Source organism: Neolamprologus brichardi, chromosome 17, assembly GCF_056152115.1.
Source record: "Neolamprologus brichardi isolate AB-2024 chromosome 17, ASM5615211v1, whole genome shotgun sequence".
Classification (NCBI taxonomy): Eukaryota; Metazoa; Chordata; class Actinopteri; order Cichliformes; family Cichlidae; genus Neolamprologus; species Neolamprologus brichardi.
Window position 1 is genome coordinate 17,560,473 of NC_142120.1, and position 25,224 is coordinate 17,585,696.

Consider the following 25,224-nt stretch of genomic DNA (forward strand, 5'->3'; position numbering starts at 1 on the left):
GCAGTCAGCTTAAATTTACCGCCACATCTCCTTAAACCCTCTCAGCCTTTACCCACCCCCAGCGCACCCATTCAAGAGTCCCATTAATTTAGGCATGGAAAGAAAAGGCATGGCTGGATAGCGGGGAACTTTAGCCTTCCCTGAAGAAATGCTATTATAGAGGGTGAAAAGCGCTTAGGGAGCGTGAGGAAGAGGAGGAGAAGGAGGAGGAGAGAGTCTTCTTCAGTTCATTTGCTTGAAAGAAACAGAGTTGCTTCTGAGGCAGAGATACAAAAAGGAGGGAAGGCAATAAATAAAATGAAGAAATTGAATTAAAGGCTTAAAAAAATGTGCACACAGGTTCAGATGTCTCGGAGAACTGAAGATTAGAGCACACTGTTCATGGTTTTACTAGATGTACCTGCTGCCTGGCTCATCCTGAGCTTACGAAGCTAACCTACAAGAAAATGTAATTTATTTAACACTTCTGACCTCAAACTTGGTTTGAAATGTTAAAAATGTTTTTAAACAAAGATTTAAACTATGAAGATTTTTAAATTAAATAACTGACACACTCCAAGTTATAATATCACACTAAATTGCCAAATAAAGATAGCTGGGTTAGGATAACAAGATATGCACTGACTGTGGCGCAAGCTCCGTTTACAAAGGATGGGCTTGCTTATACTCTTTAACAAGGATCCGAAACTAAGATACACAGCTGGAAGAGACTATCAGAATACGTCAGGAATGCGGGAACAGAAATGCAGACTCGACACAAAGACAGAAAGGGAAACACGCAGAGACAAGGCTGACCTCATTCAGAGATCAAACCAAGACGACACCAGGGCAGACTGGAAACAAAAGGGAACCAACAACAACCAAGGAACTGAGAACTAGAAACTTAGATAACACAACTCAGAAGTGCTGGGAAATAATACTGTAGTCAAAGGATGGAACACAATATAGAACTAGAATGTAAATCACCGGGTACGACCCAGGAAACATGACAGGACTTAGAAGAAAATGGTCTGTGCACATAACTGGTTGCATAATAATAAGCTTCTTTTGATCTGCTGCCTCTGTTAAATGTACTGCATTATTGCAATATTCACACAAACTCAACATTTCCTTCATAATTAAAATGAAAGCCTTCATTTCCAAACGTACGTTATTTGAAGAAAAATGGCAGAAGAGATTATCCACGGCTTTGATATTCACCCTCTGAAAATTGCTTACTAATTCTCACACACCAGGGAGGAAGTGAGGGAGAGACAGCAAGCATCATACAGGGAAAAAACATGGAGAGGGAGAGGACAACAGCTATGGGGAGAGCACGGAGATGTGACTGATGAAGATGATCAGACAGACAGATGAAGGAGTGGCACAGTTTTAAACTTGGCACTACAGATCTGCTCTGACCCTGTGCGCCCTGCAGTCCCTGTTCACCAATCTGCAGACGAAGAGACGTAGCCAGAAACTCCATATGTACGTGAATAGGTCTCATCTGCTGCAGATTAAGCAGCTGTTTGCTGGGAAGTTCACAGTATCAGCGTATTTCTGTTTCCCGCCTCGTGGCAAAAGATTTATTTCAGGTCTAGCCGAGAAGGACTTAGTGACGGATTTATAAAAGAGTCGTGCACCTCGCACTGTTAAATCTACATTTCAGCAGGCTTGGCTTCATGGCTGACCCGCTGCTGGAGTGTTTGATAATACCATGTCAGACTGATTACTTCTGCCTGATGATACATGTAGATGCCCAGACTGATTAGTCACTGTCCGCACTGCCAAGCTTTAGCCGCAGCAGCCTCCGTCCTACTCTGCTTGTATGAAAGTCTAAGGATCCTTACTTAGTCACTGCTGGGCCTAATGGGGCTCATCCCTATCAACAGAAAAACATGGAAGAACATCTACATAGTTGAATCTAGTCTTGTGGACTAAATATAGAGGGATTGCACCCAGTTTTAGTTTTTGCAGAACTGCAGGGTTGAAAGGGATTAAACGTGCAGTGCCAAGTTCTGCAAGTACATGAATAACTGACAGAGAGGAAGATCGTGCAGAAGATAAAAGCCTAGAGGTGACAGACAGGCAAGGAAGTTCTCTTCCAAAGGGGAGAAGCATAAAAATGTTGGAAAATATAATTGTTGGCTCAGATTTGTAATGAAAGTGAGCAGGAGGGTGGCAGCTTTAATGGGAAGAGAGGGTGAATGTGAGGACAGGGAAGCAGAGGGAGATGAAAGAAGGAGTGTTTTTGGCTCGGCGGGGCACAGGCAGGGCTTAAAAGCGAGGAAATTTTCTGTGCCTGAGACATGTTTGAGTGTCAGGAAAAGCAACGAAAGGAGAGTGAAAATGAAGGTGTTTACGGCTGAAAATGTTTGCTTTACTCCGAGACACTTCATTTCCTGCATCATGGAGGAATATAACGCACAAATTTAGCATGAATTGATGGCAAATATATGTAAAAATAAACACAAAAACAAAAAAAATGTGTGTGTGTTTTAGACAATTTATAAGAACTTTGGACATCTTTAATTATGTTATTTAAGCTAAAATACCTAAAAAGAAAATCGTTTACAGACTTGTTCAAACTGGTGGCTCACGGCTTACTTTAATAAAAGTTGTTTGGAGAGGAAACATCAGACCTCCTTCTCCTCCTTCAATTGTTCCCTCTGGCTGTTTCATATCTACCTGACCATGTGGCGCCACAAGAGAGGAAGGAGTGCTGTGCAGATACTGACTAAAATCACAGCAGTGTGCGTTTCTGTGTGTGTGTGTGTGTGTGTGTGTGTGTGTGTGTGTGTGTGTGTGAGAGAGAGAGAGAGAGAGAGAGAGAGAATAATGCTGTTTTCCAAGGAAGATTCAGGGTTTTTATGAACTCATAAATCATATTTGTGGTGTATTATGTTGGGGAAAAAGACTCATTTGAACAGAATGAGAATCCTCTGCTTCTTTTATGCTTTTATCAGGAGAGATGCATCTGTTCTATATATTCCATTAATATATCCCCTGCATTTCCTTTCTTTAGTGGTATAAAATGCTAAAAACAAAGGCTTGACTTGAAGGCTAATTGTGAAGTACTGTCGGCTGTCCCTAAGTCAGGAAACATTTGGTAATTGTACTCAAAGTCTGAATACTACTTCCATGAAGTCATAAAACCTCTGCTGCTGTACACTGCAAAAACTCAAAATCTTATCAAGTATGTTTGTCTTATTTCTAGTCAAAATTTCTAATCACACTTAAAATACGAGAAATCAGCTACAGAGCAACATTTCAGTGAGATATGAACTTGTGAAAAAGTCTTGAAAACATCTTGTTTTACTTTATTGTTTTATTTTTTGTACCTTTTAACATTTCACAAAGTAAACTTGTTTTGTATTATGAACACATGTTTTTGTTGGGTTGCAGTTGCATGGATCGCAGATTTATCAGTTTTTTGTGAATATAAGCTGCTGACTGGTGAGCAGAATTTTCAGCTTGGTACGTTAGTGTTCATCAGTTAATCATGAAACATATTTAGTGCTTATAACAAATATATTATGCTAAATAAAGACAGATTTTTCCACAATGGATATGATAGTAAGAGTTAGTAAAGCTCTATTAAAGTCTCCCTCTGCAGTCTGTTGTTTCTTAGATTCAGCAATGAAACTGAATTTAAAACAAAACATAGATGACATTCTGTCGCTTCGGCAACCACCAAGACTCACTCTCATTGGATAATGTTAATAAATATCTTTCACTAAATATGAACGTTTTCTAACTGTCCTTGTTTAAATTATGAAAGAAGTTATTATGCCTGAGAATCTCTAGAATGTCGAATACTTTCCACTAAACAGTCGTCTTCTACTTTGGTTAGTTTTTTTAACAAGCATTTAAAAAACATATTTTGCTTTTGTTTTATTTTTTTATTGCAATTCCTGTAGAGTAGCTTTTATAGTGTTAATTCAGTATGTGCTACAAAATAAAAGCCTTTCCTTTACATTAGGTTTGTGGGCATTTTATTTTGAATTGTTCCAATCATGGCACATCAAAGGAACAGCACATCAAAGGAACAGCCTGTGATGTCACGGTGCACATTCTACTGGAATATACCTGGTTGTTAAAACAAAGACAAGGCAGACGCAGAGAAACGCAGACGCAAACGCTGACGCATCTACAATGGCAGAAGCAAAAATAGAAATGGTCATCACACCAGAAATCTTAGAAAGACCAAAACCTGAGGTTGATAAAGCCGCACAACCAAATACTGAAAAGTCTCCTGTGGCACAACCGCCAAAGGAAATGGTTGTGAAACCAAAGAAACAAAAAAAGCAAAAGCAGAAAAGAGTGGCTGAAGAACCAAGAAGACCAATTACTCGGGCATATGCCCGGGCTCTTCTTGAAGCTCAAAACAGCACGGGTGATGGAGCAAACCCGAAAAATGAAGAAATGCAAAAAAACACTGAAGCCACTTCTGAAAAAGAAAAGGCTGAATCCCTCCCCATTTCAAATTCAAAGGAGGACATGGAGAGAGAGGGAAATGGAAAGAACCCCAGCAGACCACACCCTGTGCCTAATGGAGGGACTTGGCAATATCAACCCTATCCCACATTTAGACCCCCGTTTAATCCCTGGCACAAGATTGCTGCTCTCAGACACCAACTGGAAGCCTCCCAATACCATCAGAACAACCTTTACTGGAAAATGGTAGGTGCAAACAAGAGGGCCTCTTATCACCAGTTTCAGGTGAACAAACTTCATGAACAAATTCACGAGAACAAGCGAAATCATGAGGAAACGATTAAAGACCTCATAGAGCAGCTGGAAGAGGCTTCTAGTAATAAGCTCAATGACATCAGTGAGACAGACACTCTCGCAAATGACAATGAAGCTATTGCCATATTGGATGAGGTGATGGTTACCCTGCAGGACCAAATCAGCCAACCTACCACAGAGCAGTGTGTGGAGTCTGCCACTCCAACCACAGAGGCTTCACAGACTGCCTCTGTAGGACTGAAGTCCTCTAAGGAGGCTGAATTTGAGCTCAAATGTAGGATTCAGCAAGCGCAGATTGAGATGCTCCAGAAACAGCTCCTAGCAGCTCAAAATCAGCTTGAAGAGCAGGCCGTTAAACATAGGCAGGAGCAGGAGACACTCAACCTGGAAATCAGTGACCTGAAATCCCAGCTCTGCCCCAACAAGGCCCTTCATGATTTGAAGGTAGAGTCTCTTGAGCGAGAGCTGAAAGAGCCCAAAGCTTCCTCACTTAAAATCCCACAGCAGCACAAAGAACAAAATTCCACTGCTGCAAATGAAATGCACAAATGTGAGCCTCTGAAAGAAAACGAGACTGGAGAACAGGAGAAGATGGAAAAAGAGGACTCACTGCCATCCACAGCAATGTCTCTGCAGGAGCCTCAGAAAGAAAAAGACACCACAGAACAACAGAAGATAGAAAAAGAAGAGTCAGCTGCATTCTCTGTACAGGAATCTTTGCAAAGTCTACGAGACAAACAGAAAATGCTCAATGTCAAGGTGGCTGAACTCGAGACTGAAGTTAAGAGCCTGCCAGAGATTCCGCCAAGTAAGAAGAAGAACAAGAAGAAGCGGAACTGTGAGCGTCCCCAATTTCACCTAATTGGTCTCAACATCAAGTCCTAAAAATCATATTTATATACAACTAAATTGTCAGTGAACATTTGAACCCCTCTCGGTCGAGACAGAAGGCCACCCCTTCCTGAGCCCGGTTCTGTCAGAGGTTTCTCCCCATTAAGAGGGAGTTTTTCCTCTCCACTGTCGCCAAGTGCTTGCTCATAGGGGATTTGGGGGCTTGTTTTAACACCAACCATCGATAAGTTCACTGACATCAAATTTAAGACTCAGCAAATATGGAAATGGATCATTCGTCATCAAGTGAGGAATCATCCATTTAAACCATGTTTGCTGAGTCATATTTAGTTGTATATAAATATGATTTCTGTCACACTAAGGCCAATTACAGACTCATTTGGACAATTGGTAAAAAATAAATAAATAAATTAGAAAAATTAAAAAAAAAGTAGTTGTGTCATTGTTTCATGTAGATTTCAAATAACATGCCATTTTATGTCAACATATTTCTGTTACATTTGTAGTGCTCGTGGTCTTATATTCTTATGATCCTGTTTATTTGATGAGTATATCCTTCTGCCTTGCTTCACATATTTACTGCTGCTTGGCTAGCTTTAGTCATGCTAGCATCAGCACGGGTAGAAACAGATACACATCAGAGACATTGCATGTAGCTTGTGTTTATGTTCAGAGTGACATATGATTTAAAAGCAGGCAGCAAAGCACTGAGCAGCATATCAGTCAGCACAGAAAACAAATGCCATAAATGTCATCAATTAGGCTGGAATAATTTGTTTCTAGTGGCTTCTATTGTAAGTGCTTTACATTTCCGCATGACATCCTGTATGTGTCCTACACTGGGGACACTTGAAGCTGGTCATTTTCTTAGAATGAGTAACATTTCAGTGAGATATAGGAACTTGTGAAAAAGTCTTGAAAACATATTGTTTTATTTTATTGTTTTATTTTTTGTACCTTTTAACATTTCACAAAGTAAACTTGTTTTGTATTATGAACACATGTTTTTGTTGGCTGGTTAGAGTTGCATGGATCGCAGATTTATCAGTTTTTTGTGAATATAAGCTGCTGACTGGTGAGCAGAGATGGGCATTAACGCGTTACTGTAATCCGATTACTTTTTTCAAGTAACGAGTAAAGTAGGGGATTACTATTGCAAAAACGGTAATTAGATTACCGTTACTTTCCCATAGGAACGCTGCGTTACTGCGTTACTAAAACCGTGATTTTTTTGCGAGAATGTCTCATGACAGTGACGTAAGCGAGTGCGACGTTCGTGACAACAGCTGTGTGCAGATCAACAATGGATAATATATCGAGTGCGGGAGAGAGTATGAGCGTGCAGCGTTCAAAGCGTGGAAGTACTGACCTTACTTTAAGTTTGATTCCATAAAAAGTGACAAAAACATTAGCATCCGTTGTGCGTGGGAAGAAAACTTCTTTTTACAGCGAAAAAAACCCCCTAAACTTTCAAGTAAGCACCGAGTGTGCTACGACATAATGGGAAATTCACAGAGAAACTCGCGGATTCTTCAACTGACCGCTGCGGCACACCTGCATCAGGGCAAACCTCCGCCTATGCCACTCCTGCTTTACAGGTGAAAATAGAGCAAAAGGACCGCTAGTCTTTGACTTTATTTATTTTCTGCTGTGTTTTACTTGCATCTATTTGAAAGAGTGAGTGTAAACACACACACAAAAAAATGTATGTGCAGAAAATAGGTTTAAATGTTAAACAAATGTCTTCCCGTCAGAGAATGTTGCATTTAATTAAGTTTTTGCTTGATGCATAAAGTTAAAAGATTAAAACTAATAAAACAAGTTTTAAAAAGAGACTTTTTCATTTGATTACATTTTGTATGATGAATTATGTAGAAAAAGTAAAATTGGGCTGAAAGATCTATCGCTTTATCACCTATTCAGGTTGTAAATCGTGTTTTTAAAAAGTAACTAAGTAACTAAATAATTATTAACTTTTGAAAATAAGTAATCAGTAAAGTAACGGGATTACTTTTGTTGGGGAAGTAATCAGTAATTAGTTACTGATTACTTTTTTCAAGTAACTTGACCAACACGGCTGGTGAGCAGAATTTTCAGCTTGGTACGTTAGTGTTCATCAGTTAATCATAAAACATATTTAGTGCTTATAACAAATATATTATGCTAAATAAAGACAGATTTTTCCACAATGGATATGATAGTAAGAGTTAGTAAAGCTCTATTAAAGTCTCCCTCTGCAGTCTGTTGTTTCTTAGATTCAGCAATGAAACTGAATTTAAAACAAGACATTCTGTCGCCTCGGCAACCACCAAGATCTCACTGCCTACAGACATTCAGTAACTCTCATTGGATAATGTTAATAAATATCTTTCACTAAATATGAACGTTTTCTAACTGTCCTTGTTTAAATTATGAAAGAAGTTATTATGCCTGAGAATTTCTAGAATGTCGAATACTTTCCACTAAACAGTTGTCTTCTACTTTGGTTAGTTTTTTTAACAAGCATTTAAAAAACATATTTTGCTTTTGTTTTATTTTTTATTGCAATTCCTGTAGAGTAGCTTTTATAATGTTAATTCAGTATGTGCTACAAAATAAAAGCCTTTCCTTTACATTAGGTTTGTGGGTATTTTATTTTGAATTGTTCCAATCATGGCACTTCAAAGGAACAGCACATCAAAGGAACAGCCTGTGACATCACGGTGCACATTCTACTGGAAAAACCCTCAAATAGGGGAGACATTCAACCAACTTTAGTGGATCTCGGATGGCAGAAACACAAAGCAACCTGGTTGTTAAAACAAATACAAGGCAGACGCAGAGAAACGCAGACGCAAACGCTGACACATCTACAATGGCAGAAGCAAAAATAGAAATGGTCATCACACCAGAAATCTTAGAAAGACCAAAACCTGAGGTTGATAAAGCCGTACAACCAAATACTGAAAAGTCTCCTGTGGCACAACCGCCAAAGGAAATGGTTGTGAAACCAAAGAAACAAAAAAAGCAAAAGCAGAAAAGAGTGGCTGAAGAACCAAGAAGACCAATTACTCGGGCATATGCCCGGGCTCTTCTTGAAGCTCAAAACAGCATGGGTGATGGAGCAAACCCGAAAAATGAAGAAATGCAAAAAAACACTGAAGCCACTTCTGAAAAAGAAAAGGCTGAATCCCTCCCCATTTCAAATGCAAAGGAGGACATGGAGAGAGAGGGAAATGGAAAGAACCCCAGCAGACCAAACCCTGTGCCTAATGGATGGAATTGGCAATATATACCCTATCCCATTCTTAGACCCCCGTTTAATCCCTGGCACGAGATTGCTGCTCTCAGACACCAACTGGAAGCCTCCCAATACCATCAGAACAACCTTTACTGGAAAATGGTAGGTGCAAACAAGAGGGCATCTTATCACCAGTTTCAGGTGAACAAACTTCATGAACAAATTCACGAGAACAAGCGAAATCATGAGGAAACGATTAAAGACCTCATAGAGCAGCTGGAAGAGGCTTCTAGTAATAAGCTCAATGACATCAGTGAGACAGACACTCTCGCAAATGACAATGAAGCTATTGCCATATTGGATGAGGTGATGGTTACCCTGCAGGACCAAATCAGCCAACCTACCACAGAGCAGTGTGTGGAGTCTGCCACTCCAACCACAGAGGCTTCACACACTGCCTCTGTAGGACTGAAGTCCTCTAAGGAGGCTGAATTTGAGCTCAAATGTAGGATTCAGCAAGAGCAGATTGAGATGCTCCAGAAACAGCTCCTAGCAGCTCAAAATCAGCTTGAAGAGCAGGCCGTTAAACATAGGCAGGAGCAGGAGACACTCAACCTGGAAATCAGTGACCTGAAATCCCAGCTCTGCCCCAACAAGGCCCTTCATGATTTGAAGGTAGAGTCTCTTGAGCGAGAGCTGAAAGAGCCCAAAGCTTCCTCACTTAAAATCCCACAGCAGCACAAAGAACAAAATTCCACTGCTGCAAATGAAATGCACAAATGTGAGCCTCTGAAAGAAAACGAGACTGGAGAACAGGAGAAGATGGAAAAAGAGGACTCACTGCCATCCACAGCAATGTCTCTGCAGGAGCCTCAGAAAGAAAAAGACACCACAGAACAACAGAAGATAGAAAAAGAAGAGTCAGCTGCATTCTCTGTACAGGAATCTTTGCAAAGTCCACGAGACAAACAGAAAATGCTCAATGTCAAGGTGGCTGAACTCGAGACTGAAGTTAAGAGCCTGCCAGAGATTCCGCCAAGTAAGAAGAAGAACAAGAAGAAGCGGAACTGTGAGCGTCCCCAATTTCACCTAATTGGTCTCAACATCAAGTCCTAAAAATCATATTTATATACAACTAAATTGTCAGTGAACATTTGAACCCCTCTCGGTCGAGACAGAAGGCCACCCCTTCCTGAGCCCGGTTCTGTCAGAGGTTTCTCCCCATTAAGAGGGAGTTTTTCCTCTCCACTGTCGCCAAGTGCTTGCTCATAGGGGATTTGGGGGCTTTTTTTTAACACCAACCATCGATAAGTTCACTGACATCAAATTTAAGAATCAGCAAATCTGGAAATGGATCATTCGTCATCAAGTGAGGAATCATCCATTTAAACCATGTTTGCTGAGTCATATTTAGTTGTATATAAATATGATTTCTGTCACACTAAGGCCAATCACAGACTCATTTGGACAATTGGTAAAAAATAAATAAATAAATTAGAAAAATTAAAAAAAAAGTAGTTGTGTCATTGTTTCATGTAGATTTCAAATAACATGCCATTTTATGTCAACATATTTCTGTTACATTTGTAGTGCTCGTGGTCTTATATTCTTATGATCCTGTTTATTTGATGAGTATATCCTTCTGCCTTGCTTCACATATTTACTGCTGCTTGGCTAGCTTTAGTCATGCTAGCATCAGCACGGGTAGAAACAGATACACATCAGAGACATCACATGTAGCTTGTGTTTATGTTCAGAGTGACATATGATTTAAAAGCAGGCAGCAAAGCACTGAGCAGCATATCAGTCAGCACAGAAAACAAATGCCATAAATGTCATCAATTAAGCTGGAATAATTTGTTTCTAGTAGCTTCTATTGTAAGTGCTTTACATTTCCGCATGACATCCTGTATGTGTCCTACACTGGGGACACTTGAAGCTGGTCATTTTCTTAGAATGAGTAACATTTCAGTGAGATATAGGAACTTGTGAAAAAGTCTTGAAAACATATTGTTTTATTTTATTGTTTTATTTTTTGTACCTTTTAACATTTCACAAAGTAAACTTGTTTTGTATTATGAACACATGTTTTTGTTGGCTGGTTAGAGTTGCATGGATCGCAGATTTATCAGTTTTTTGTGAATATAAGCTGCTGACTGGTGAGCAGAGATGGGCAGTAACGCGTTACTGTAATCCGATTACTTTTTTCAAGTAACGAGTAAAGTAGGGGATTACTATTGCAAAAACGGTAATTAGATTACCGTTACTTTCCCGTAGGAACGCTGCGTTACTGCGTTACTAAAACCGTGATTTTTTTGCGAGAATGTCTCATGACAGTGACGTAAGCGAGTGCGACGTTCGTGACAACAGCTGTGTGCAGATCAACAATGGATAATATATCGAGTGCGGGAGAGAGTATGAGCATGCAGCGTTTAAAGCGTGGAAGTACTGACCTTACTTTAAGTTTGATTCCATAAAAAGTGACAAAAACATTAGCATCCGTTGTGCGTGGGAAGAAAACTTCTTTTTACAGCGAAAAAAACCCCCTAAACTTTCAAGTAAGCACCGAGTGTGCTACGACATAATGGGAAATTCACAGAGAAACTCGCGGATTCTTCAACTGACCGCTGCGGCACACCTGCACCAGGGCAAACCTCCGCGTATGCCACTCCTGCTTTACAGGTGAAAATAGAGCAAAAGGACCGCTAGTCTTTGACTTTATTTATTTTCTGCTGTGTTTTACTTGCATCTATTTGAAAGAGTGAGTGTAAACACACACACAAAAAAATGTATGTGCAGAAAATAGGTTTAAATGTTAAACAAATGTCTTCCCATCAGAGAATGTTGCATTTAATTAAGTTTTTGCTTGATGCATAAAGTTAAAAGATTAAAACTAATAAAACAAGTTTTAAAAAGAGACTTTTTCATTTGATTACATTTTGTATGATGAATTATGTAGAAAAAGTAGAATTGGGCTGAAAGATCTATCGCTTTATCACCTATTCAGGTTGTAAATCGTGTTTTTAAAAAGTAACTAAGTAACTAAATAATTATTAACTTTTGAAAATAAGTAATCAGTAAAGTAACGGGATTACTTTTGTTGGGGAAGTAATCAGTAATTAGTTACTGATTACTTTTTTCAAGTAACTTGACCAACACTGCTGGTGAGCAGAATTTTCAGCTTGGTACGTTAGTGTTCATCAGTTAATCATAAAACATATTTAGTGCTTATAACAAATATATTATGCTAAATAAAGACAGATTTTTCCACAATGGATATGATAGTAAGAGTTAGTAAAGCTCTATTAAAGTCTCCCTCTGCAGTTTGTTGTTTCTTAGATTCAGCAATGAAACTGAATTTAAAACAAGACATTCTGTCGCCTCGGCAACCACCAAGATCTCACTGCCTACAGACATTCAGTAACTCTCATTGGATAATGTTAATAAATATCTTTCACTAAATATGAACGTTTTCTAACTGTCCTTGTTTAAATTATGAAAGAAGTTATTATGCCTGAGAATTTCTAGAATGTCGAATACTTTCCACTAAACAGTTGTCTTCTACTTTGGTTAGTTTTTTTAACAAGCATTTAAAAAACATATTTTGCTTTTGTTTTATTTTTTATTGCAATTCCTGTAGAGTAGCTTTTATAATGTTAATTCAGTATGTGCTACAAAATAAAAGCCTTTCCTTTACATTAGGTTTGTGGGCATTTTATTTTGAATTGTTCCAATCATGGCACATCAAAGGAACAGCACATCAAAGGAACAGCTTGTGACATCACGGTGCACATTCTACTGGAAAAACCCTCAAATAGGGGAGACATTCAACCAACTTTAGTGGATCTCGGATGGCAGAAACACAAAGCAACCTGGTTGTTAAAACAAAGACAAGGCAGACGCAGAGAAACGCAGACGCAAACGCTGACACATCTACAATGGCAGAAGCAAAAATAGAAATGGTCATCACACCAGAAATCTTAGACAGACCAAAACCTGAGGTTGATAAAGCCGCACAACCAAATACTGAAAAGTCTCCTGTGGCACAACCACCAAAGGAAATGGTTGTGAAACCAAAGAAACAAAAAAAGCAAAAGCAGAAAAGAGTGGCTGAAGAACCAAGAAGACCAATTACTCGGGCATATTCCCGGGCTCTTCTTGAAGCTCAAAACAGCACGGGTGATGGAGCAAACCCGAAAAATGAAGAAATGCAAAAAAACACTGAAGCCACTTCTGAAAAAGAAAAGGCTGAATCCCTCCCCATTTCAAATTCAAAGGAGGACATGGAGAGAGAGGGAAATGGAAAGAACCCCAGCAGACCAAACCCTGTGCCTAATGGATCGAATTGGCAATATATACCCTATCCCATTCTTAGACCCCCGTTTAATCCCTGGCACGAGATTGCTGCTCTCAGACACCAACTGGAAGCCTCCCAATACCATCAGAACAACCTTTACTGGAAAATGGTAGGTGCAAACAAGAGGGCATCTTATCACCAGTTTCAGGTGAACAAACTTCATGAACAAATTCACGAGAACAAGCGAAATCATGAGGAAACGATTAAAGACCTCATAGAGCAGCTGGAAGAGGCTTCTAGTAATAAGCTCAATGACATCAGTGAGACAGACACTCTCGCAAATGACAATGAAGCTATTGCCATATTGGATGAGGTGATGGTTACCCTGCAGGACCAAATCAGCCAACCTACCACAGAGCAGTGTGTGGAGTCTGCCACTCCAACCACAGAGGCTTCACACACTGCCTCTGTAGGACTGAAGTCCTCTAAGGAGGCTGAATTTGAGCTCAAATGTAGGATTCAGCAAGAGCAGATTGAGATGCTCCAGAAACAGCTCCTAGCAGCTCAAAATCAGCTTGAAGAGCAGGCCGTTAAACATAGGCAGGAGCAGGAGACACTCAACCTGGAAATCAGTGACCTGAAATCCCAGCTCTGCCCCAACAAGGCCCTTCATGATTTGAAGGTAGAGTCTCTTGAGCGAGAGCTGAAAGAGCCCAAAGCTTCCTCACTTAAAATCCCACAGCAGCACAAAGAACAAAATTCCACTGCTGCAAATGAAATGCACAAATGTGAGCCTCTGAAAGAAAACGAGACTGGAGAACAGGAGAAGATGGAAAAAGAGGACTCACTGCCATCCACAGCAATGTCTCTGCAGGAGCCTCAGAAAGAAAAAGACACCACAGAACAACAGAAGATAGAAAAAGAAGAGTCAGCTGCATTCTCTGTACAGGAATCTTTGCAAAGTCCACGAGACAAACAGAAAATGCTCAATGTCAAGGTGGCTGAACTCGAGACTGAAGTTAAGAGCCTGCCAGAGATTCCGCCAAGTAAGAAGAAGAACAAGAAGAAGCGGAACTGTGAGCGTCCCCAATTTCACCTAATTGGTCTCAACATCAAGTCCTAAAAATCATATTTATATACAACTAAATTGTCAGTGAACATTTGAACCCCTCTCGGTCGAGACAGAAGGCCACCCCTTCCTGAGCCCGGTCTGTCAGAGGTTTCTCCCCATTAAGAGGGAGTTTTTCCTCTCCACTGTCGCCAAGTGCTTGCTCATAGGGGATTTGGGGGCTTGTTTTAACACCAACCATCGATAAGTTCACTGACATCAAATTTAAGACTCAGCAAATATGGAAATGGATCATTCGTCATCAAGTGAGGAATCATCCATTTAAACCATGTTTGCTGAGTCATATTTAGTTGTATATAAATATGATTTCTGTCACACTAAGGCCAATCACAGACTCATTTGGACAATTGGTAAAAAAAAAAAATAAATTAGAAAAATTAAAAAAAAAGTAGTTGTGTCATTGTTTCATGTAGATTTCAAATAACATGCCATTTTATGTCAACATATTTCTGTTACATTTGTAGTGCTCGTGGTCTTATATTCTTATGATCCTGTTTATTTCATGAGTATATCCTTCTGCCTTGCGTCACATATTTAATGCTGCTTGGCTAGCTTTAGTCATGCTAGCATCAGCACGGGTAGAAACAGATGCACATCAGAGACATCACATGTAGCTTGTGTTTATGTTCAGAGTGACATATGATTTAAAAGCAGGCAGCAAAGCACTGAGCAGCATATCAGTCAGCACAGAAAACAAATGCCATAAATGTCATCAATTAAGCTGGAATAATTTGTTTCTAGTAGCTTCTATTGTAAGTGCTTTACATTTCCGCATGACATCCTGTATGTGTCCTACACTGGGGACACTTGAAGCTGGTCATTTTCTTAGAATGAGTAACATTTCAGTGAGATATAGGAACTTGTGAAAAAGTCTTGAAAACATATTGTTTTATTTTATTGTTTTATTTTTTGTACCTTTTAACATTTCACAAAATAAACTTGTTTTGTATTATGAACACATGTTTTTGTTGGCTGGTTAGAGTTGCATGGATCGCAGATTTATCAGTTTTTTGTGAATATAAGCTGCTGACTGGTGAGCAGAATTTTCAGCTTGGTACATTAGTGTTCATCAGTTAATCATAAAACATATTTAGTGCTTATTACAAATATATTATGCTAAATAAAGACAGATTTTTCCACATTGGATATGATAGTAAGAGTTAGTAAACCTCTATTAAAGTCTCCCTCTGCAGTCTGTTGTTTCTTAGATTCAGCGATGAAACTGAATTTAAAACAAAACATAGATGACTGTGTTTGTGTTTTTTCCTCTTCTGCCTTGGTATACTTGGAGAATTACTCTCTGTAATGGACAGTTCTGCACTTTCTAATCTACATCCTGGTCCGATTTCTAATCCAGGATGAAATGGTGCTCTTAAGTAAGATCTGAAGACTTTGTGCCAATTAAAGACTCACAACAAGTGTTCTCGCTTTTCTAAATGCATAAAAGTCGATCAAAAGTTAGTTCCTAACTGTGTGTTTCTCATGATAAGTGGGGTCCAACTTTCATGGTCCTGGTTTCTTTTAATCTATTTATATTTTGGTTTCGCTTCATAGATCTTCATTCTCGTGTCCATATTTTCCCAGTGTTTTTTTCTTTGTCTCCTCTCTGATAGCTCCCTTGTCTACCTTATTTCTACTTCTCGTTTTATTTTGATAAAATGCTTTTTCCTTGTATGTCGTTTTGTACCTTGCCCAATTGGTTTGACCCGTGTCTAAACAGCCTGACGTATATACAGCCCCATCTTTCCCCCTGTGATTTGTAAGATTGTTTTAAGCTTATTTCCCACACCTTATGCAAGCTTGTTGCCGCCACATGGGAAAAAAAGCATTTCTGCCAGCCACACGTCTTTTTGGTTTGGTGTGTTATTTCATGATTTTGTTATTTACTCAGAAGGTTGAGTTTGGAAATGCTTCTGAGGCACAGAAAAAGAAAGTTGTTGGGAATTGCATTCCCAAGGCAAAGCATTTATAGGGACCGTGTGTGGAGTAAAGCAGACAATATTGTGAGTGATGTGAAGCATTCACTTGCCTCCTCTATCTATTCTTCCTTCTGTGAATTCCTATTTAGTTCTTCAATCCCTTGGACTTTGTGTTATTGGTTTTTAATTAAAAGCCAAATAAAGACTCACATATTTGTTCATTTCACCCACCTGTTGTGCACTGAGCTCAATAACGGATCAGTCCAAAATCTCCCATGTGTTTGCAGTAGGGTCGAAATTTGGTTAGAGCACACAAATCACATCATCCTCATCAAGCCTTTCTGTTACCATTTATTCCTGATGAATGTTATCCTGGAAGAGATCACTCTTATCAGTATAAAAAGGATTGGCTTCCCTCTAACATAAAAGACCTAAACTAGGATGTCTCTCAGAGCGTGACAGGGACAGCATATCTCCCCGCTGCAGGGGTCAAACACTGCTTTTTTAAAATGCCTTTAATTTGTCACCCATCTGTGCACAAGCAGCCATATAAATGCTGCATATCAATCACTGTAAAGGAAAATGTGTCCAACTTCATTGCTCCAGCTACTCAAGAGAAATCTGTGTGCATCTCCATCCTACTTAATAGATTCAGACTGAAATGAATCAATTAAACTTTAATCAGCGCTCAATTAAACTGTCTTCGCTCTCCGCTTTTTCCTCCTGAAACCTTGGAGGAAAGATAAGTGATGCACACAGCAGTGGCCAGCAGCTTCCTGCCTCTGCTCGTCTGGATGTAGCCACATTCCCATCTGACAGTTATGAACACATTAGCTGTTCTACGTAACAGCTACCAGACATTAGATGGTAATCATAGCTGTGAATTATTCAAGATCTTAATGAAATCCTCTCCACTTAATGTCTTTATTCCTGGAGCTCTGGGAGATATGTTATCAGTTAGTTGTCATGATACTCACATGCTTCATTTCTTGGTGTTGAAAAATACATTTTTTGAAACACTATGTGATTTGAGAGTATATAAAAGTGTGTGTCTCTGTATGTCAGCGATATCTTTTGAGGAACAAAGGAAATGGAGAAGCAAATAGACGTTTCTTGTCACAGAGTCACGTCTGAGAGCTCTCAGTCTCCTCTGCGGAAAGTTTCCCTTCCTGTTTGACTCAGAGACGCAGCAATAATCCGGCCGAATCAGGACAGCTGTGTGTCACTTAACTCCCAGTTTCCTCTCTCGCTTTCTCCCTCTGTCTGTCACATTCTCATACGCTCATTGTATGACGGAGGTTACATGACAGTGAGGTATGGGAACTGATATTAGCTCTGACGTCAATTTTACTGGCATTGAAGTAATGGGCATTAACGCTGGAGGCATTTATACAGGGATCAAGTGACATACTGTGCTAGCATTAACGTCAATCAAGTCACCAGTGTGGTACAGGGTTGAAAACCAAATTTCAAAACAATGACAAGACTATCAGGATGTGCTGCTCTTCTCTGGTAGAGCATACCAGAATTGCTATACCAGAAAAGCTAAATAATTCTTAGTAACACACATTAACCATTAGTTTCTATTTTGATATTAAACTCTAGATACTTTCTAGCTGTTCCCAAAGGCTTGTATGATTGGGTCATTGTCTTGTTGGTAAATGAACCCAAAACCAATTGGGTTCTGTCATGGCTGGGTCTGTGACCCAGCATTTTGAGTTCATTATATATTGTGTATTTCTGTTTTTAGTATGGGAAAATGTTAAGTTGCTTTTGCATTGTCAGTTAGAACTTGAGTCTTTGTGTTTTGTCATTTATTGTTTGGGTTAAGCTCATCTAGCTCTCTTAAACCCCTAAGTTGTTCAGCCTTAGTTCTGTTTATTGGATCTCCTCATTTCTCCTTCCCCTGGATCTTAGTCTCATTTGCCCTTTGTGTTCCATGTCTCATGTTGTCATCCCATGTTGTTTGGTCTGTCTCATCATGTTTCCTGTTTTATTTTGAAAGAGTCCTCTGTTCTTTGTTTATTGTATTTAGTTTCATTTCCCCTGTCCTGTCAGGGTTTATGTTCATGTGTGTCAGCTGTGCTCCCATGTGTGGCCACTTCCCTTGATCATCCCTTAAGTGTATTTAATCTCTGTGTTTCATTCAGTCTGTGTTGCGTCGTCTGTGTAACCTTCCCAGTTGTGCCTCGTCATAGTCGTCACAGTTCTCATTGTCACAGTTCTCATAGTCACAGTTCTCATTTTCACAGTCATAGAATTAGTTCTTGAAGTTTCATAGCTTTATCTCAGTTTCATAGGTTTTTCTTAGTCTGTTTTCCAGTTTAGTTGTCTTGCCTGCACTCGTCTTAGCTTTTGTTTTTGCCTTCTGTCATCAGCCATAATAAAGGCTCGCCTTTTGTTAAGTCATGTCACGTCTCCTTGCCTATGTCTGCTCTTGGGCCCTGCTCTAACTAACACACAAGCTCACCGCGCTGTGACAGGTTCAGGGCACAAGGGATTTCATGTTGCAGTAAGATGTTGTGGTAGACCTTCGTTTTCATGATGGTGTTGATTTTCTTGTATTGTGTTGACGTGGCAGTTTTCAGTGGGAGTTGCATCTTTCTTATATTGCTTCTTGTGACGGTGATTAAATGCCCTTGAGTTATTGGGGGTGAATAAGTACTAACAGTGCGTAAACTAATGAGTATCATTCAGCTGAAGCACACGTAACACTGAGCTGACTGTTGCTGTGGAAAGTAGAATAGGGACACATTCTTATTCTCAGTTTATCACGTACTGTAGATGGGTCAGATTCTCTTGGCATCACACATTTTATTATTTTTACATGTAGGGTGGTTCTCCACAAGTATTAAAAAGCAAATTCAAAGTCTCCGTAAGAAAGTATGACGGTGACAATGATCACAGGACTTCCGCCCAAAGGACAGGAGTTTCTGACCTGTCTAGCACAACAATATTTCAACTTTCTGAGTTCCTGTGTGGTTAGGGACCAAAACTATGTGGTTAGGTATATTAAATGATATGGTTTGGTTCAAAATACACAAAATACATGGTAAACTTTCACCTTCTGCTGCAACTTTTTCATCTTTACTTAGTCTTTACTACAGTTACAATAGTTATAAAGCAAGAAGGGATTTAACTGTAATGTAATCTGTTTTAGATGTGAAGACCCTTATGTTAAAGAGTTGCACTGAAGCACTGCCCAGTGAAATAAAATGTGATGCCAATGGATCCTGACTAACTACAATATGCAATAAGTTGAAAGCAGCCTTATATTTCTGGTTTGAGCTGAAATGATCATTCTATGTTTGTTGCAGTTAAAAGCATTGTACCCTTTCTTAGTAGTGTAGTTTTGCCATTTAGGCATATCTTAAGCCAATCCACCATCTTTTCCTAACCGATGATGAAAGATACATCGGATGAATGCTCTGGAATGTATCTCTCTGCTGCCTCTGTTGCAGTCCGGATGGCTGTTCTTCTGAATGGCCATCCGAACCAAAAAGGTGAGAAGGAAAAATAAAAAAATGAGTATTAAATCCAAAAGTCCAAAGGCAATGTAAACCAGGTTCCTTTACCTGATACACCCAGGACTTATCCTACCTCCTAATGTGGACTTTAAATCTGATCACTGATCACAGATTCAAATCTGATCACATTTAACTACCAGAAAACATTAGGGAAAACCTCAAAAGGCATCTGACATAGCTGTAATATGTAATGGTAGGATTGCACAGGAAATTACTTCTCCAGAATCCTGTAATTACCAACTGTGGCCACAGAGGCCCCTGTTTCCACTTTCCGCACAAGCTATGTAGTGATGCTTCAAATGTGAAAATTATGACCCTATCTTCTTTAATTCCTCTCACGTTTCACTTCTGATCCCTTCAGGGTTTCAGCCAATGACTGCCTTAGCTAGCTAGCTAAAGATGTTAATTTATTGATTAGCTTAGAAATCCCATATTTAACTTAACAAAAAAGTGCAGCAGTACATCAGGCCCTTGTACTGGTTAGTCCAGTTTGCTAGAGAACAACTCACACTCTCAGTTTGAAACAGACAGCTGTGATCTCCTTCAGTGACCCTACTCTGTCTGGAAATGCTGAATAAAAATGTGCAAGTTTTTCCATTACTGCAGCTGCCACTCATCATGAAGCTATACCCCAATTTTAGAGCACCAAGTTACTAATTAAAAACAAAATGAGAGGAAAAATGACCCAAATCAATGTGATGACTGATTTAAATGGCAGTAGGCATCTTTAAAAGGGGCAGGGTTTTGACCTTTACTGCAGCCAGTCACCAGGGGGCGATAGACATTTTGGGCGAGCTGTCAGATTGCGCATGGTTTCTACAGTCAATGGTTTCAAAAGAATACTCTGAGCCCAGTTTTTACTCATTCTTGAGAACAGCCTAATCTCATGTGAACAGGCTGATCCGACCATAATTTAAACATTCCACAACTACCAGCGGAATACTAGAACATTACGACCACATCGGCTAAGCATTCCAGAGCGGCTGCATCATTTTCTGACCTCAGTCAGTTCCTGAAAAGCCTCACTGGAACCTGCTTCACCCAAGCAATCCAAAGACTCACCTCCAGTAAACAGCGCAGACTGTTATCAGTGTACCGGAGTTTTCTGGTACATCAGAGGTTAAAGTTATACCCCAGCTGAGATGGAGGCAGGAAGTGAAGCAGGAAGACCAGTGCTCGAGGGGGAAGAGAACAATGGCATCTTGTGATTAACAGCAGAAATTATGTAAACATTTGCTTCCTTGACACAAAAATAAGTTTTGCATCATTTTATGATATGAAACTCTGGGGTTTACATGCTGGAGTTTTAAAAAATGATATAACCTGACTCTGGTTTGGAAACATAACTGGATTTGTAGCTCTATTACTCACTTATTAAAAGTCAAAGGAGATATTTAAAAAAAGACGGAGTGCATGCGTGTGTCCATGTGGATACATTTGAGGTTTTCCTGCAGTAAATCAAAACACTTCCTTAACCTGTTTTTCTGTTACAGTCTTGCAAGTGTCACAAGTTTGGACATATCCATTAGGTCTGCTCTTAATGGTATTTAAAGGCTTGTGAGCTTGCAGATAAAGCTTGCCCTGAATCAAATGAATTCGAAAGTACAAACAGGCCACCAATCTGTGCCTAATTAAATGTCACAATTAACTCTGCCTGCTATCTCTTTTTCACACAAATGGATTTTGTATGTCAATACTCAGGGGAAATGGAGTGGAAGTGCATCAGGATTGATTCATCCTGAAGCTATACAATGACGACCCCAAGATGCACGTGCACGCTCGTGGAAATAAGGCGATGTGATTCGTTTGGAACACATTGAACCTCAGTACGGGGGCTCGTGGCCTGCGGGCTGCCTCAGTGCCAGGTGCTGTGTTCTCCCCTGTAGGCTGACTCACCGAACCTCACGGCGTCCAACCTGTCAGCACACACACTTGTCACGGTGATTAACAGCCCACTGACTCACCCAGCATCCTCATAAACTAGGCTTCAGGTCCATGTGCACATAAGGGAGAAGAAAGTAATAAAGAATGACAGAAAAGTGGGACGCCGCAAGGATACTGGTGTGTTTTTCACCAGATTGGAGGTCCAGGGCGAGGTCGAGTGCCAGCCAGAGGACTTACATTGCGGGGATTAATTCTTAATGTCCGCTTTGACAGAAAACTATCAGTGGGCTCAGATCACATGACAAGGCCACAGATCATCCTAATTGGTTTCTTTATCAGTGGGGCCAGACTGGAGCTGCTGTGCCTTTAAATCATTCATGAATCAATCCCAAGACCTTTGAGGAGAAATTCATCTAACCGGTGTCATTTATCCATGTGACTGTTTCCACTAGGTGTAAACAAGAACTCTGGCAAAACACAGGTCATGTTAAAGGTGGCAAATTCACAAAGGGTAAGAATATCCTGCACTGGAAACTTCTATTAGTGTGAAAGGACCGAGCAGCATAGAAACATATTTTTTCTGATAATTTTACACACTGCAATCAGTCTCTCACAATGTAATGTATTCTACAAGTACATTACCAGCGATAACTCAAATACGCTTCACATGCACCATTAATGAAGAGTGTTTGATCATTTGAAGAATATTTGCATAGATTTGGAAGGTTTCCATACGGAACGGAGGCTCAGATGGGTTATTTCAACCATTTTATGTAAAACACTAAATCAGACACATGCTATTAGTCACAGCAGAGGAGTTTTCTATATTTTCAAATGGGTCTGGAGAGGATCGCGCTTCTGGATTTTTTTGAATAATGTACTCTTATTCATTCTGAAGTCAATTTTACTGGCAAGAAAAAGAAAAGATTAATCCCATCAATCTAACAGCTCAACCCTAATTTCTACCTTTATAGGGTTAATCATTTGAATATACAGTGCATTAATTATTGAAGTTAGTGCCGCTGTGGTGCTGGTCTGGATTATATACTGTATACAGTATATATACAGAACTCACATTGTAATCTTCCTATGAAGATTCATGATGAATATTGACTGATGAATATGTGGCAGATCTGCTGCATATTGTGCATTAAACTGCATCGGTATATTGTTGTTATGCTTATATTTAGAATAAAGCCCCCTTATCGTCCTGTCAAAATTATGGAGGAGGAAAGTTTATCTGAGCTCACCATAAAATTTGTTTACAAGCATATTTGTCACATAGACATATAAATAATCAAAAAACACTATGTTGATATCATAAAAATGATACATTTTAAGGAAAAAAAATCTTTATCATTTAATGTGACACCGAAATGGGTTCTCAAGTTGCTGTGACTGTGAGTACGACTTCAAAAGGGACAAAATCCCTCGAATTACCTGATTTGGCATGAGAAAGCACTTGGTGACATTGGGGAGCAAGAACACCTTTGTAACGGGAAGAGATCTCCAACAGAAGCAGGCTCAGGGAAGGACACTAATCTACTGGATGTGGTTGGATGATTAGGAGGAAGTCCTGATAACACATTTTGAGTCATGTGACCACTCACATGCTCAATAGCCGGTGGACAACATCTAGGACCATCTCCAAAGAATAAGGGAAAGTCTGAAGGATTTTAACTATTTATGTTTTAAAAAGGCTTCATCAAACATTTGTGCCCTGCAGCCTGTTAGTAACTTGATGACCCATGGCCTAGTTTTCCTGGGCCATAATTTCCATTAGATAAAAGAGCCCAGAATAAGAGGAAAACATTTCTTTATTTCCTTTTGGGACTGTGTTATGCTTGATATTAATTATGACTAAATATTGATAAAGATATTGTTGAGAGTAAAAAAAGAGCCAGCAGATCTCACTGGTAGACCAAGGAGGCCCACTTTTTCGGATTATAAATTAATAAGAGTGAGAGTATTCGATATGCCTCCCAGCCCCTCCCTCTGTGTAAAAAGGTGGGCGGGGCGTAGTTACACGCTGTGTGTCCACTGCTCGCTGGTTTTAGGAAGATTATCGCGGCGGGCTGGTTAGGAGAGGGGACCACACCGTTGCTTGTAGCCGTTGGTCGGCTTCCAGCAGCAGCATCAAGTGGACGAGGGAACTCCGATGGCATGTGGTTCACAGACGGTGTTAACGGTTAATTTTCACACGGAGAGAAACGGCACAGGGGAGCCAGTGTGAGCCCGAAGATTATGTCCGGAGCTGGCTCTGCTGCTGGGGAGAAAAGTTTGGAAGTAGGGATACGCTAAAATCAGCGGCGGTAAAATGGTAAATATGTCCTTTCTGTTAGCGAGCTAACGTCTGTGAAACTGTCGGATTTGCTGTCTGACCGCCTAAATCTCCACCCCAGAGTTTGTAAGTTATTTATAACCGTCGAGTTTCTGTCACTGGGATGAAGTGGCGTTCCTTCTCTTTCCAACAGCTGTCAGTCAGCTTTTCGCCGACTAGTCCCGTCACATATTGTGTTCACGTGCCTTGTCACACTTCATTTAGAAAATCCCGTTTTTCCCCTGCTTGTTGGAATTTGTGTCTCCTGTACATAAACAAAATATTTACACACTCATTATTTAACATTTGGAGCTTTTCTTGAATTCGGCACTAGTCTTATACTTTAATCGATTATTTTCCGAAATGTTTACCTTTGTAAAAAAATTATTATTGATCATGTTGACGATATGTTAAGGAGCGTTAAATTGACAGATTTCTTAATGGAGTTTGGTTCAGATGAACGGCGCTTATTGTAATAAAATTTTAAAGCAATTTTGACTCCACTACAGGATGTTTTTATTGATCCAGACATGATGCATACCAGTGGGAAAACTAGTCTGTCAATTTTCCGTTGTTTATGGCTATTTGATAAACACAAATGTATTTTATGCTTGAGTAGATGAAACCTTTCGTTTATGGTAGGGGTGTCAAACTCACATACAGTTCAATTTGTACTCAAATAGGTCCATACTAGTTAAAGCCCTACATAATAACTTGTGTAAAAAAGATACATTCCTTTTTTTGTTTTTGATTTAAACTATCACCAGGATCTAAAGAAACTACTGTCAAAATATCTGTATATGTCTTATAGAGAGATCCGCTAAATTGGAAGCTGAAGTTTTTATTTATTTTATCCATTGTTTTGATGGCCTCTTATGAATCCAAACTTATGAATTTAAATTGAAACACATCTGTACCAGCGTTTCCTCAGCTGGAACTGGTAGCATGGGATTCTAAATCATACTCAATAAACCCACAAAGATTTATTTTCAGAAGCGTTCAGCATGCATTGGATTTCTTCATGTTGCTTTTAAAGTTTTAACTCTTGTAGCTACACACAACCGTCTTGAAGTCTGCTGGGTGAAGCTATAGGCCTATAATTATCAAGACTGCCTGCTTTTACCTTTAATAATCATCACAATCTGGCAATGAGGCGTGCGCCAAACTGCTGGAAAAACAAAAAGGAAAGCAGTTAAGCAGAAATATGATCTAATCCACATGCTTTCTTTTCTCTGCATTATAGCCTGAAACATCTCATGCGATGTAATACTCCCTGAGTCTTTACCCTTAATGTTATCTACCCTATCCAAAAGCCAAAACTGTAAAACCTTTCTAAAAAATCTGG

At 39.6% G+C, this 25,224-nt stretch overlaps 4 protein-coding genes across 5 annotated transcripts in view; all 4 read left to right on the forward strand.

The window, feature by feature from the left end:
* tmcc3 (transmembrane and coiled-coil domain family 3) overlaps positions 1–25,224 on the forward strand; it is a 74,247-nt gene that overhangs the window by 12,202 nt on the left and 36,821 nt on the right. Inside the window, exon 1 of one of the 2 annotated variants that reach the window (XM_006780902.3) lies at positions 23,571–23,879. The exons of the other annotated variant lie outside the window; for it this stretch is intronic. Coding sequence (XP_006780965.1) covers positions 23,877–23,879 — 3 coding nt within the window. The 5' untranslated portion in view covers positions 23,571–23,876. Of the gene's footprint in view, positions 1–23,570; positions 23,880–25,224 lie in introns of those variants that run through there. 2 annotated transcript variants of the gene reach the window in all.
* LOC148097904 (uncharacterized) lies at positions 3,722–6,013 on the forward strand. The gene has a single exon (XM_087830602.1). The coding sequence runs from the start codon at positions 4,135–4,137 to the stop codon at positions 5,614–5,616; it is 1,482 nt and encodes a 493-aa protein (XP_087686728.1). The 5' UTR covers positions 3,722–4,134; the 3' UTR covers positions 5,617–6,013.
* Positions 8,123–10,317, forward strand: LOC148097905 (uncharacterized). Its single transcript, XM_087830643.1, has one exon. The coding sequence runs from the start codon at positions 8,351–8,353 to the stop codon at positions 9,917–9,919; it is 1,569 nt and encodes a 522-aa protein (XP_087686769.1). The 5' UTR covers positions 8,123–8,350; the 3' UTR covers positions 9,920–10,317.
* LOC148097906 (uncharacterized) lies at positions 12,522–14,597 on the forward strand. Its single transcript, XM_087830655.1, has one exon. The coding sequence runs from the start codon at positions 12,655–12,657 to the stop codon at positions 14,221–14,223; it is 1,569 nt and encodes a 522-aa protein (XP_087686781.1). The 5' UTR covers positions 12,522–12,654; the 3' UTR covers positions 14,224–14,597.

What these genes read in the sequence shown, in the direction of transcription:
- LOC148097904 (XM_087830602.1), top strand. Translation starts at nt 4,135, where the DNA reads ATGGCAGAAGCAAAAATAGAAATGGTCATCACACCAGAAATCTTAGAA.
- LOC148097905 (XM_087830643.1), top strand. Translation starts at nt 8,351, where the DNA reads ATGGCAGAAACACAAAGCAACCTGGTTGTTAAAACAAATACAAGGCAG.
- LOC148097906 (XM_087830655.1), top strand. Translation starts at nt 12,655, where the DNA reads ATGGCAGAAACACAAAGCAACCTGGTTGTTAAAACAAAGACAAGGCAG.